Below are 15,117 nucleotides of genomic sequence, written 5' to 3' on the forward strand. Positions count from 1 at the left end.
CCCCAAAGGCAAGGCTTCCTAGTCGCTTGGCAGGTGGGCAAGGAGCCCGGGGATGGGTGGGGGAGTGGGGCGGATGCATTGTCAAGTGGCATTTGAGCTAGCCAATGGCAGTTTGGGGCAGGGGTGGTAGGGCGGAGACGCCACGGACGCTCAGCCAATGGAAAGCGAGCCACTACTGGAACGACCTGGTGACGTGAGGAGCGTTCCATTCGACCAGCGGTGGGCGGCTGCCACAGCTGGTTTAGGGCCCCGATCCTAGGGGCCCCTTGTGAGGCAGAGGCAGCCTTCGGGCTGGGGAGCAGTCGCTGCCACAAGGCCCCCCGAGAGGGCACACTTGCTGCCGTCAGATCCCCGCCGAGGTCAGGGTCCCGGGTTCAGGTAACGAGGGGGTGGGGGCGGGGGGCGGCGGTGTCTCCTGGGCTCGGCTGCCCAGCGGGGCTGCAACCATCGGGGCGGCTCCGGCTCTGGCGGACGTGGCCACGGCCCTTCCCCAGTGGGCGGCTGCCGAGTCGCCCTCCCTGCCCCCGGCCGGGGGTGACTACACGTGGCGGGGCGTGTGTGTGTACCAGCGGGTGGAGGTGGCGCGCGTCGCGACCTGCCTGGGGCGGTGGTCGGCTGCGTGGCGGAGGCTGGGCGGGCCTCCCGGGGCCGCGCCCGCCCGCGGCCAGGTCCGAGCTCTCGGGCCTCGGGCCCTGGGCTGGCGAGCCCGTCGCTGGTGCTCGGCTGGATTTTGATCTTTGTTCGCCCAGGCCTGGCTGCCCCCTTCCTGCTCTCTCTCCTCCCGCCGGGCCGGTTTATCTGGAGGAGATTGTTTTCCAGGTTAGTTTCACACAAAGGGAGGATTCGCGGCACCTCTCGTGCCCCCTCCCGGTCCCCGCCCCCCACCCCGCAGCCGGCCACCTTTGCGTGGCCCTGCGCATCTCTCCTCCGGCTCGGGAATGCTTTCAAGTTGGAGGGTTCGCCTCCGTCTGTGCGACTGCAGGCTCCTGCCTGATTCTTGCCAGCAGCGTGGGGGCATGTGGTGTCAGTAAATAGAAGCCACCGCACCACACCTTGAAAGGCGGGGCGGTGCGGGCGGGGGGGCGGGGGGGAGGGATGTTGAGAAAGGCTGGGCTGGGGGATCCAGGAGCCTCAGCAGCGCTGGTACTTACGAATTAATGGCCCAGAAAGCACCTTTGTGACTTTTCTTAACTGCTACCATCTCCCCACCCCCACACCTCTCCTCCCTCCAAACCAGCCGTCAGCTGCCAGCCATTCTAGAACCTCTCCCGCTTAGGTCAGCTTTTCACCTACCACGTCTCTGATGTGGTTTCATTCAGATTGCTCCAAAGGTTAGGCTTGACCAGCAAAGGATGGGTTCATTTCCCAGACTTAGGAAGTTACAGAGGATTTGATCAGAAGAAATCTGTTTTCAGTAAATTGAACCCGCAATTGTGTACAGAATGTCCAGAGGCGAGCCCTGCCAAAGAGGGATGATTTATTCCCTGATGTGATTCAGATTTGAGCGGCTAATTGAAGATAGAAGGTGAAGAAGTGGGGGAAGAGGGAATGCATCTGTCAGCACCGAAGCGCCGCTATTATTTTTAGAGCCCTCTTAATGATGGTTATAGAACATTGTGCTACTGTGGCCAGTATCCTGGACTGTAAGCCCGCATAAATGTTTCCTGGCTTAGCTTTGCCGTAGTGTGACCCTGGACAAGTTATTTTCCCTAAGTTTTGACTCATTTCAAAGTGACAGAGGTTATTGCCTATAAAATTCCTGTTTTTGAGATTTTGCAATGATCAGATCATAAATATTCTATTGTAAGTCTAAGGAGTTTGGTTTACTTTATTTATTTTGGTTTAGGGGCCACACCTGGCAGTGCTCAGGGGGTCACTCCTGGCTCTGCAGTCAGCAATCACTCCTGGCGGGCTCAGTGACCACATGATATGCTAGGGATCCAACCCGGGTTAGCTGTGTGCAAGGCAAGTACCCTAACTGCTGTACTAATTCTATATAGTAGCCCCCTTTTTTGTAAGAACCTTTCACCTTTATTCCTATTTAGAGGACAAACAGATTGGGAAGAAAGTTTTTCTGTTTTCCCATCCCTATCCCTTTAGGCTATTCTCATCTTTCTGCTTCTGGGAAAGGATTGCCTCATTTTTTTTTGTCTGCCTAATTTGTTTTCTTTTTGTGCTTTTTCTCAGGGATAGAAATTGGACCTTTGATGATGTTTGACCCAGTGGCAGCCGCAGCAGGCAATGTGATTTCAAAGCTGAGTTCAGCTTCTGTTTCTTCTTTCTTGTAATCACAAAGCCCGTTTTGGACCAAAAATTTCCAATCATGTCTGTGATGGTGGTGAGAAAGAAGGTGACGCGGAAATGGGAGAAACTTCCAGGCAGAAACACCTTTTGCTGCGATGGCCGTGTCATGATGGCCCGGCAGAAGGGCATCTTCTATTTGACCCTCTTCCTCATCCTAGGAACGTGCACACTCTTCTTCGCCTTCGAGTAAGTTTCCGTTGAGTTGAATTGTGTGGTAATGATTTCTCTGGGGCCAGGGGAAGAACCTTTCCGGGGAGTTTGTGGATGGACTTCGGTATCTCTTGTCTGGCTTAATATTTATAGATGACACCAGTTCTGTCCTTGGCTTTGCTTACAGCAGAGGAGGTGTTTCTTGAAAGAATTGTGTGTTTGATTTTGGTCTTGGGGCCACACCCAGCTGTGCTGTGGGGCTTGTTCTGGGGCTTAATCCTAGTTCTGTGCTTAGTGACCACTCCTGTCAGTGTTCCAAGATCAAGCTGCTCTTGGTTGTGTGCAAGGCAAGTGACTTAATCCCTCTACTGTATCTTCTAGCCTCCAAATCAAGATCATTGATGCCAGTTTTATAGCACTGTTTTGGAGCTATGCCTAAGCACACGAGAGGAAATAAGGGAGTTTGTTTTTCTCACTCTCCTCCCCTTTCAGTGGTCTCCTTCGGTGCATGGTGACAACTGCTTTGTCCCCATACCTCCCGAGCATAGTTTGTCTCCCTACGTGGTCATACTTTTTGGCGCTGCTACTCACCTATTCTGTTTTTCTGGAATCTGTTTCCTCAGAAATCACCTCTCCACTAGCTGTTTAATTGAAAAGTCAATTGATTTGATAGTCTGTAGATTGTCTGGCTCACACCTCAGCTGTGTCACTAGCTGTGTGCGTGGCACACTTGAGCTTATTAAATCTGAGTTGTTCTTTTTTCACTCAAAATTGCTCAACATATGCAACTCTATTCTGTGTGTGCCTAATACCAACATTGGAGTGTTTTTTTTTCTGTGACTAGTACTCGAGCCACTGTTTCAAATGTCACACTCTAGGGAGGTAGCCCTGTGGCATGAGCACTGGGTGTGCTGAGAATGCTGTACACTCTAGGGATGGCAGCCACGCTAATTGTTTTGGGATTATTATCAGGAGGGCCTTGAGGAACTAAGAGGTGTATGTAGATCATGAGCCACACCTGGTAAGAGTCAGCTACAGTACACGGCTGACCTGGAAATTGAACTGCCATGTTGGGGCATGGCCATGGGAGGAATCAGGGGACTCTTGGACAGACAAACGTTGGGGGTAAGTAAAATGAGCCTGGTATCTTGACTCATTTTAGCCTTTCTTTGAGGGCTTCAGACTCGCCCAGTGTATTGAGTGATTTTTCTAGCTTGCTTTGCAGACTTTGTGATGGCTGCAGCTGGCTTGAGTAACAGTAACAGCAGGTGGGGGACCTAGTTTATAACAGATCTAGGAAAGGAAGGTCAGAGTTGCTGTTTATTTTGTTAAAAGTCATGTTTGCTGCTGCTGCTACTACTGCTGCCTACTTTGTGAAGTATTTGGTAAAGTCAGACAGAAAGATAATGACTTTTTAGCTGCCTTCCAGTCTGTTTCCTGGGAATGTGTGTGTGCCTGTGTGTTAAAAGTCAACAATATGCCATCATGCAGGCAGAGATATAATATTTAAAAACTTTCCTTTCTGGGCTGGAGAGATAGTATAGTGGGCAGGTCACTTGCCTTGCGCATGGCTGACCCAGGTTTGATCCTGGGACTACATCTGGGCCCTTGAGCCCCAGTAGGAGTGATCCCTTCGTACGAAGACAGGAGGAAGCCCTGAGCACTGCAAGATGTGGCCCAAAAACCGAAACAAAAAACTTTCCTTTCTTCAAGTTTTCTTTGCTTCATTCACACCTTCTTTCTTCAAGTACAGAACTGAACTCTGCTATTATTCTCCCCGTTCTTTCCCTGCTGAATCACTACTTCTTTTTGCCATCATGAGCACCGTGAATCAACACCAGGGTTATTTTTTTTTGACTGAAACCGTTCGAATCAGATATGATTCTTAAGTGAGCTGCTAATTCTGAACCCAGGAAACCTCTGGTTTGACTGGCCAGGGGAGCTTGAAATGTGGAGCTATTGACATCTGCCTCTTTCAGTATGAGGGAGCCAGACAGATTCTGATTGCGATCTGTTCTGCTTGGGCCCTGACGACTTCCAAAGAAAATTGTCAGTGGGATGAAGCTTATAATTAGCTAAGTTTACTGTTTTACTGGGGCAGGTCAAGTTTTCAACCAAGATGACTATCCCCAACCCTATGAAAGGCAAATTGGAACTGCCCAAAACTGCCTATGCAATAGAGTAAATATTTTTAAAGATAGGTGTGAAGGAGGGAGTTGTGGGAGGGGGGAGGGGAGGCAGAAATAAATAAGTCTGCTGAGGAATGGAATGGGGAAGTAGAAATCTAACCAAGCAGGGTGAACCCTGGTGACTGAATCCTTTTTCACTGCGAACGGTAGAGTCTTTGTGAATGTGCGTGTGTGTGTGTGTGTGTGTGTGTGTTTGTGTGTGGTTATACAAACATTCTAGACAGTACCTGCCTTTTGCAAAATATACAAATATTCCTTTGAGGCATGAGGTCTCTCCTTTTGCTTTGGGGCTGTTACTGGCAGTACTTAGGAACTCTCCTGGCTCTGTGCTTAGGAATCACTCCAGGTGGTGCTCAGGTGACCATATGTGATGCCAGGGAATGAACCAGGGTTCACTGGCTAAGTGCCTTAACCTAGGTGCATTATCATTCCTGCTTGGAATAAATTCTTTCTTGTTTATCTGTTTCTTTGAAGTCTATAATGTACTACCAACCCCATGGGATGGTAGTGGTAGTGACACACAGTGTAAGGTCAGGAAATCTGCTTAGTTAGTCCCCAGTCTTTAGGTAGGTGAAGGTTTCTGAACCATCAGTGACAAAGGACTATTGTTTCCCCAGAATTTAATTTTATTAAAACATCGTGAATTATAAGACCATTTATGGTTGGGTTTTTGATATATGATGCTCCATCGCCAATCCCACCACCAGTGTACAAAGTATTGTTTTTATTTTCAAATTATACAGGAGCAGACTATATTTTCTGAAGGCTGCATTTAAAAATGAGGGTTTTTTTTGCGGGGGGGGGAGTTTGGACCACACCCTGTGTTCAGGACTTACTTTTAGAAGTACTCAGGGAACCATATGTGTGGTGTGGGGGATTCAACTTGGATTTGTCAAATGCTGTTTGCTAAAGTAAATGCTTTAATCCCTGTACTATTTTTCTGTATCTTTAATTTTTTTTTAGTTTTTAAGATTTAAAAAAATATTTTGGGCTACATCTGACTTCTCAGGGCTTACTTATGGCTCTGCACTCCGGGATCATTCCTGGCAGGGGTCTGGGGACCGTTGTGGTGCCAGGAATTGAATCCGGGTCAGCCATGTGCAAGACAAGCATCCTAACCTGCTGTACCGTTGCTGCAACCCCCCTCCTTTAATTTTTCAAAATAAAAACACTTTAACGTTCCTTCTCCTTATTATTGAGTACTTGGTCATGGTACTTGTGGAGGTGGGAGGATTGAACACTCTAGTTGTGTTGTTCACACAACCTTGTTGCAGTGCTCGGTTGGGGTTTGTGTACTTTGTTGCTCTACTGGGGATCAAAAATAGCAGTGCTGCCAACATCACGCTCAGTATGTTGGGTGGAGGTAGGTTTGTATAATCTCTGGGTCTCATACCTGCAAGACTTCTGCTGAAGTCTTCTTGATGGTTGCAATTTTGCCTTGGGGAAGAGATTCCAGACCAGTTTTTCCCTGTGTGGGGGAGCTTGAGACCACGCCCAGCAACTCTCAGGCACTACTATTCCTGGCTCTGTGCTGGGGAAGCATATGTAGTGCTAGGGATTGAACAGGAGTTGAATGCACGAAAGGCCATGTGCTTTATCCTTCGTACTGTCTTTCTGACCTGGAAGTCAAGATCATGAGGCACATCTGGGTCTGATTTTAGTAACAGGGTCATGCTCGTGAACAAGTACTCATTGACTTGCAGTTGTCTGTGGCACAGTACCGGGTAAATCAGAAGGTTGGAGAAGTCTGGTTGGGCATTTGGGTCCCCCTTGATGAAATACAAGCAGCTTTAGTAGTGCCAGGTGATGTCTTTTTAGTTTTGATTTGCTTTTATGCATTAAACATTTCAAAGGAGGGACCTGTAATGTTCAGTGGACACAGTACACTGAATACATAAAATGAAAAATGTCTATTCAGGGACTAGTTAGCTCTGCATTATTAGAAGTGTGTTCAAAGAAACTGGGTGGGCCATGGCGCAGTGCTGGTATCACAGAGCACATTCCTGTCTGGGATGGGAAATCGGGCCAGATTTTCACTAAGCTTCTTGGAACTCTGAGAACCTGAAACTCTATATGTTTCTTTTGTCTCTCTGGAAGATTCAAATACACATGCAGGAAAGGAGAGTCTTTATCAATTATATTAAATTGTCTTTATATTGAAGGGGGGAAATTGTATAGTGCTTAAGTAAAGGATTTCCTAACTTTTTGGTGTGTTTGGTTTTCAGGTTACACCTGGTAGGGCTCAGGGCTTACTCCTGGTTCTGTGCTCAGGGAATCACTCCTGACAGGACTGGGGGGGGACTATATAGGTGATCAGACCTACATCAGCTGCGTCAAGGCAAACGTCCTATCTGCTGTACTGTCACTCCAACCCCAGAATTTCCTAACTTATTCTTAGGGTGAGGAGTTTAGGAAATGTGAATGCATATGCCAGTTTCAATTTTGAGCATATGAACCATTCTTGTTCCAAACCGTATCGAATTTGTGTGTGGAACACAGACACCAGCTTGGCCAGAAATTCAGGATACTAGAGCATAGACATTCCCCAAACTATTGGGCCTACTTCCCACTTTACAGAAGTGAAGTCACTTCACTTCAGTGAAGTCACCCTTGAACACCAGCCTTTTTAAAGCAAACAAAGAGAAAGTACCTCTCAATTGCACCTGAAGCTACAATCTCCCTCCCTCCCTCAGAGCCTTTCAGCGCCCCCACCAGGGGATGGTAATCAGCAGTTGGGAAAAAGAGTGCTATAAGGTTAATGACACTGACAACCTGGAAACTGTCCAGCCACTGAAGGTCTAGTGTGGTATCTAGTCAAACTCAGCTTCCCATTAAAGTGTTGTCCATGAAAGGACCAAGTGTGCTGCTGACTTCTGGAATTGGCTTCCTAGCAATCCTTTTCTGCTTTGTGACCAGACTGCTAGTGAGGTTAAGGTCCTTGAACATCTCTTGTGGCTGGAATGACTTTGAGTCTTTACTCCCAAATTGTTTGCTGTTGTATCAGTACTTATGCCTCACAGCATCACAAAGACAGGGAGTTAAATCAAGGTGTTGTCAAACCCTGTGGAACTGACCTTCATTGATGCTTTCAATGTACTGAGATATGGGTTTAATAAATTGAAAAAAAACTGTAGTATTGCATAGCAAACGTTCCACTTCTAGAGTATCCAGATTCTATCTCTCTTCTAAGACCCTTGTGTCCTCCTTCATGAAATTTTCCCTAGTAATTTCTGCACTCACAGGATTAACTGTATATACCATTCAATTATTTTTGGATTTATTTTTTGGTTTTTGGGTCACACCTGGCGATGCACAGGGGTTACTCCTGGCTCATGCACTCAGTACCTGGCGGGGCTCGGGGGACCATATGGGATGCTGGGATTTGAACCTGGGTCGGCAGCGTGCAAGTCAAATGCCTTACCCGCTGTGCTATTGCTCCAGTCTCTACTTTTGGTTTTTGTGGGCACACCTGGCATTGTTCAGGGTTTACATCTGGCTCTGCATTTAAAGCGAGCTTTAGGTGGGGAGCCATATGTGGTGCCAAGGATCAAACCCTGATCAGCTACATGCAAGGCAAGTGTCCTGCCCACTGTCCTATCTCTCGGTCCCCTCAATGGTTTTTGTTTATTGATTTGTTTTGGGAGCACACCTGTCTGTGCTCAGGGTTTACTCCTGGCTCTGTGTCAGGACACACTTCTGGTGGTACTTAGAGGGACCATGTGGGAAGCCTGGTATAGAACCCAGGAGGGCTGAATGCATGGCAGCACTTAACCAGCTGTCATATTGTTCCCAGCTCCTTAATTGTGATTTTTTTTACCATTTCTTTATAGTTCACATGAGAAACTTTTCTTGAGGGGGGGTCATACCCCGGCGATGCTTAGGGATATATTCCTGGCTCTGCATTCAGGAATTACACCTAGCAGTGCTTGGGGGACCATATTGGATACCAGGAATTGAACCCAGGTTGGCCACATGAAAGGCAAATGCCCAATCTACTTTACTATTGCTCCAATCATGAGAAAGATCATTTTGTATCTGTTCCTCTTTCTCTGATTACACTCAGCATGATCCCCTCCATTTCCATACACCTTCTAGCAAATTCCATGGTTTGCTCCTTTTTAATAGCTGAGTAGTATTCCATCGTGTATGTGCTCCACAGTTTCTTTATCTAGTTATTTCTTGGGTACTTGGGTTGTTTCCAGATCTTATTGTGTAAGATACATATATCTTATTATGCTGTAATGGACAGAGATGAGACCACTCATTTAATGGGAGATCTTATAGGACATTTCTTATATTTCTGAATTCTATGGTTATTGCATTTTGAACTCGGCATGGCAGGAAGTACCTCCTGTGTCTATGTAGCCCCCAGTATGCCTTCCTTACATAGAGTAGTTATTAAATATTGCTGGATGAGTACATTGTAGATGCACTTTAATGGACCCATCTAAATTCATATAGTCATAGAACAGTTGAGATAGATGAGGCAGTGGAGACTAGCCTGTTCGAAGGAATGAGGTTATCTCATCAAGATTGCTTTGTCAGTCAATGTCTATCTAGAGGACACTACCTTTTCTCTCATTGTTAACCTTTTCAGCATGGACTTCTAAAGACTTTCAAATTATTAAAGCAATACATAGTGCCAGATGCTAGACCAGCATATCCTGGCTTCGTGTATTTTTCAGGTTTGGGGTGGGTTGGGTTGGTAAGGCACATATAATAGTGCTTTGAAGATATACCTGACTTTGTGAAAAAGCCCCTTGCAGTGTGGGATTGAATCAGGGTCAGCTGCTTGCGAGGCAGTGCCTTACCCCTGCACTATCTTTCCGGCCTCTAGCTCTAGCGTTTTTGTTTCTTAGTGGCTTCTAGGTTATGTAGGCCTCACCAGCGAATGCTTCTCAAAATGAAGGCAACTTGATGGAAATCTGGTAGCGTTGAGGGCAGGGGGTTTTGGTAGCCTTGAGTGGAGAGACACCCATCTCTTCATGTGAACTTAGGAGTTTTGTGAATTAACAAGGGATCATCTCCTCTGTGGCCGCTCCTGATCTCTGTACTAGGTTGAGGACAGGTTGGATAAATGTAAACACTCTTTGATCCTACTTTGTTATCCTGTGGGTGAAAGGGGTGCTCTGTCCCTTTGGACAGTTAGAAAAGAAAAGGAAGATTTGACAGCACCAAGTTACCAGCTTAAGACCAAAGCCAAGCCCTGACATGGCAGAAAATCATTGCCTGCCGTGTCAAAGTCCAAGTGAACTTGGAAGTGGAAAAAGTGACTTTGTTATGATATCTACAGACAAATTCTCTGGAAAATTGCTCTCTGGAAGTTCAGGCCTGTGTTTCATGTAGCCTAAGATTCTGTCTGTGACCTGACCAACCAAATGACAGTCTTAGAAAGGTATAGTTGCCTCTTTGATACAAATCAATCTGCTACAGTGCTTAGCTAAGCTTTGACATCCTATAAAGCAAGTCTTCTTGGGGCTGAAGAGATGGCATAGCGGGTGAGGTGCTTGTCTTGCACACAGCCGATCTGAGTTCAATTCCTGGCACTGTATATTGTCCCCTGAGGACCACAGGAGTGACTTCTGAGCACAGAGCCAAGAGTAGGTCTTGAGTACAGCAGGGTGTGCACCCCACCCTCCCGACACAAAAAGTGTGCTCTTTGGAGAAAGGTTGAGTACTGTCTCCCGAAGAGCATGCTTCCCCTGAACAATTCTGTATGGTTCTGTCATTAAGAATTTATCTGTGTATTTTCACTGTCTGCTACTGTGGTGATGAATTTTACTGTGTCAGTCTGCACTGAATGCCTCTGCTATCTTCTGAGAATGGGTCTTCATTGTGTATAGTGATCAGCTATATTGGGAAAAGTGAGCACAGAGAGCAGGGATGTCCCCCGGACTGCTGACATCAGTTGAGATGTTTTTTGAGGGAGAGAAGAGACCTCCTAAATCTTCCTCCTGGGAGATGTCAGAGCTGGTATTGTGTCTAAGAACAAAGGAGGCACCCCATGCCTTCTTGCAATAGCAAGAAGCTAGTGAATTCAGGGCAATTAGGGGGATGTTTTTAGAACAGAGCAATGAGAAGACAGGAACCTTATAATGATGATTAGATAAGACCAGTTAATGGAAGGCCTCAGAATACTGGCCTGTGGAGTTTGAGGCTAAATATAATAGGCAGCAGGAATGTGTCTTAAGTTCTTGAGCTTAAAAACATTATAATAGGAATTTGGTTATATTCAAAATTTGTTATATTTTTATAGTGAATTATTAACAGAAATTTGGTAACCATTTAGCCTACTTGTCTCGATAAGGGATTTTGATCCTCAGTGAGAGGATGGCTCATTACTTCAGAATTGCAAATGCCCATTTGGTTAATTTTCCTCATTGCTGGAACAAAGCAGGGCGATGCATTCTCACAGAGCAGTAAATTTGGAGGGTGATTTTAAATTTATTTATATTTTATTTAGTTTTGGTTTTGGGGCCACACTTGGCAATGCTTAGGGATTTCTCCTGGCTCTGTGCTCAGGAATTTCTACTGGTGGGACTCAGGGAACCATATGGGAATGCATGGAATCTAACTCAGGTTGGCCTAATGCAAGGCAAGCGCCCTACTCATTGTATTCTCTCCAGCACCTTAAGTTTGTTTTTAGTGGCTAAGGAAATGTTTCCTTCTCAGCAGACCCTGAGTATCATCAAAAGAACCTTGAACTAATTTTGTAGGTGATTTTACATTTACTGTGCTCTAGAGGTGTAGATAGTATGTTAGAAACCAGACAGTGGATTCATATGAGGGTGAACTTTTAGCAAAGGGCTTATTTCTGTTATGTGGGACCAAGTGCCACAGTGGGGCTCTACTCCTTGGACTTTTTCTGCTCTTCCAAGGTCATCTCTTCCATAAAGTCCTACTTCACAGCAGCTATGGGAACAATGTTAAGCAGCCGCCAGATTCCCAAGAGAGTTCTTCTCTGACCACTCACAGTCTGTAGCATCTGAATCACCATCCTAACACTTGATTATTCTTCAGCTGTTTTATATGGTAGTTAATGCTTTTCCTAACAAAATCAACCCAGTTTCTCTTGAACTTCATTTATTAGACTGATCTGTGTGTATTGGCTGCTTTGTTGCACTGATAAAGAGCAGCAGGGGAAAAAACAGAGCAAAAACTTCTTAGAGAGACTTAGAAGCAGAACTCACCAATCCACATAGCTGGTCATTGAAACACAATCTTGCCATGCAGTCTACTTTCTTACCAGCTCGACTTACCAATCTCTTTTATAAGAGTTTTCTCATGTGAATTGTAGTCTGCATCACTATCATTGTTTTTCTGGCAAGCTAGTGTGCAAAGGAAAGGGAAAGGGACATGGCATACCAGCCCAGCCTGGAATTGCTGGCTATTGCTGAACAGTCCCACCTTGTGGGTCCTGAGACATACAGGAGTCCTGGTAGCTAGCTTAGCTGTAGAAGCTTGAGATGAGTCAACATTTGTAGAGGGTCCCAAGAAATATAGAGCTGGTGAGGTGCTTGCCTTGCATATGACCAATCCTGGTTTGAGCCAGCACCACATAGTTCCTGGAACACCACCGGGAATGATCCCTGAGCATAGCCAGAAGTAAGGTCTGAGTACCACCAGGAGTGATCCTGAGTACAGAACCAAGGGTAATCCCTGAGCACCAACTGGATATGGCCCAAACATTTTTTAAAATGATGTATGGAGCCAGGAAGATGATTCAAAGAGCTGGAGCCCACATAGGAGGCCTGGGTTCAATCCTTAACACCACATGGTCTTGAGCACTAAGCGAGGTATAGTTCCTGAGCAATGTCAGGTGTGGTTCCAAAACAAAACCTGTGAAGGATGGCTTAATCTGACATGTCTCTTCACAGGAACTTGATTGCATTTATCAAATTAACAAGTTGGGGGGCGGGGAGCAGTTCCTTCTATATGGAAGGGGGAATATCTCTTGGTACTTAGAAGACAAAAAAAGTTCTGTTTTAAGAAGTGCATGGATATTATTCTAAGAAGCAATATGGATACAGAGTACTTGATTGAAAAATAGCATTTGTTTGTGGATCTAGTCTTTCACTAAGACTAAATAGTGATTATTTGAGGATCAATATTAGATTTTGGAGGTGAGGCTTGATCTCAGGGCCTCAAACATACAGGGCAAGTACCTTGTTGCTGAGCTACATTCCCGGCCCGTGCTCCTGATTTGACATTGATGTTGGGAATTGTCACCAAATCTATCTTCACATAGCTTATTCCAGTCAGCTTCTTGGAGTTCTAGGTCTAGCCTAAGGGGTTAGTTTTGATACCATTAAAGACAGACACCATGAGTCATAGTTCACAGCAGTCTTAGTTGCTGGCTCTCTAAGTTTCCTGTGACGTAGACTAGAAAGGCCCACATCTGCTACCCCAGTCACACCCACTCACACCCACTCATCCAGTGACAACTGGATGCCAGTAGTCTCATCTCTGGAGAACACTACAATAGGCTTGTTGTGTAGTTGTTGACAGAGAGTGGATTGTTTTAGCAGGTGCAGAAGATGGTGTGTGTGGCGATTACAGAGACCTTTATCCTTGATAGCATAGCGTAATTCAAATCTAAGTTGCCCTTTGTCTAGTCGACAAGCAGGTGTTGGAATGGGGCTCAGTTAAGCTTTGGTGTCCCACTCCGTGCATGAGGACAGCATTAATTTTTTGCATGTGTGCGTGGTGGTTCTGATCTCTCTCTCTTTTCCCTGTAATAAAATGAAACTCTTAAATGGCCTATCAAAGAACACTTGATTTTTCCTTTTTCTTCCCCGGCCTTACTGGGGATCCCAGACTGTGGTACTGTCAGCATCACCTTAGCACTTGCACCAGAGATTAAGCTCATGACTTAGGTACTTTTTAAGCCTTTGAGTCATCCTTCTTGGTCCTTTCTCTCTAGGGATCCCATCAGCAGAGCTATCCAGATCACCTCATTATGTGGGGGCGGCACCAGGGCTTTTGACTACAGCCAAGTGTTGCCATGGAGCCATCGTCTGGAGTCCTAGTCTGATTTTTCTAAGACTTTTGATCAGAGACTAAACCGAGGGCAGTTTGATTCCTGGAAACATGACATGTTTGTTCTTAAGAATGAGCTTAGAGCTGGCCAGTGACTAGAAAGAGGACTCTTTTCTGTTGGTGTGGCAGTTTCTCTAGGTATGTTCATGAAACAGAGCCTCAGGCTTCTCTTTTGTCCTTTGTGTCCCTGATAATGTGGAGGTGACTTTTGTTTCTAAATTCAGTTCTTGATTACCAGTACCAGTGAAGGGAAACAATGGCACAAAGAGGTATATGAATAGATCTGTTGTGTGCAAACTAGTTTGTTCACAAGCTAGTGATCGGCCAGGACCTTAATTACCCTGCAATCTAACCGATTTTAAGTTCTCCGAATTTACTCTCTACCCTTGGCATTTTGGAGGAGGTAAACCTAAAAAATTACAGCTAAATCCAAGGATTTTGTCAAAAACGGAAGTCAATGGGTTCAGCAATAAAGTGTGGTGATTAAGGTCCTTACCTTGCGTACAATCAACCCCACTTTCATCGCCCCCCACCCACCACTACATATGGTCTGAACACTACCAGGAGTAATTTCCTAAGTACAGATCAAAGATGAAGCCCTGAGCACCTCTGGGCAGAACCCCCAAACAAAACCAAAAAATAAAGGCTGCAGACATGCTACAGTGTGTAGGGTGCTTTCCTTGCATGGAGCCAACCTGGGTTTGATCTCAGGTAACACAAAGGTTCCACTAAGCCACCAGGATTGGTACCTGAAGTAAGCCAGGGGTAAGCCCTGTGCACTGCTGGGAGCGTCCCTCCCAAAAAATCAGGCAAGCAAAAAAAACCGAGAAAATTTTCTTTCAGGTCCACTATATATACACACTGTCATGGCAAATTGCTCAACTTAGTATTACAGTTAGTTTTCACCTCCATGTGGTTGTGTGTGGTGGAGAGGATCTTATGGGGATTATTCCAAAACTTCAGTGAGTGTACAACCTGGGGCTAAACATTTACTTTGAACAGATGCTTAATTCCTGTGCTGATGAGGTATGCCTTTTTTTTTTCGGAGAAAAAAAACTTACTTTCTCAGCTCTCCCTCTGATCCTTGCTCATCCACTTACAGTATGCCTCTAAAAGATCTTTGGGCATTAGGGGTGTGGCTGAAATATCAGAGCACGTGCTTTGCATGGTAAGGCTCTGGGTTCGATTCTCAGCACATTTTATCTCAGGAGGAGAAAAAATAGGTTAGCAATAACTCTCATTATCATCACATATTCCCACTTATTTGGCTTAAAACGTAGTCCAACTCTGCTGATATTTGTCAAACCTTTTTTTTCATACTTGTATTAAGCTCTGGGAGATAGAGAGCTGTAACCATAACGTTAATATCTGACATTTACTTAGCATTTGCTGTCAGTTGCACGTCTAAGAACTATATTTATGTGCATGCGATTGA

General features: G+C 45.6%; 1 protein-coding gene across 3 annotated transcripts in view; it reads left to right on the top strand.

Annotated features, from left to right (window-relative positions):
* Positions 1-200: 200 nt before the first annotated feature.
* ZDHHC9 (zinc finger DHHC-type palmitoyltransferase 9) overlaps positions 201-15,117 on the top strand; it is a 54,107-nt gene continuing 39,190 nt past the window's right edge. Inside the window, exons 1-2 of one of the 3 annotated variants that reach the window (XM_055120854.1) lie at positions 201-378; positions 2,188-2,490. In XM_055120854.1, coding sequence (XP_054976829.1) covers positions 2,324-2,490 — 167 coding nt within the window. In that variant the 5' untranslated portion in view covers positions 201-378; positions 2,188-2,323. Of the gene's footprint in view, positions 379-798; positions 820-2,187; positions 2,491-15,117 lie in introns of those variants that run through there. The other 2 variants (XM_055120855.1, XM_055120856.1) reach the window with 2 other exon arrangements.

This window comes from Sorex araneus, chromosome X (assembly GCF_027595985.1).
Source record: "Sorex araneus isolate mSorAra2 chromosome X, mSorAra2.pri, whole genome shotgun sequence".
In the NCBI taxonomy this organism is placed as follows: domain Eukaryota; kingdom Metazoa; phylum Chordata; class Mammalia; order Eulipotyphla; family Soricidae; genus Sorex; species Sorex araneus.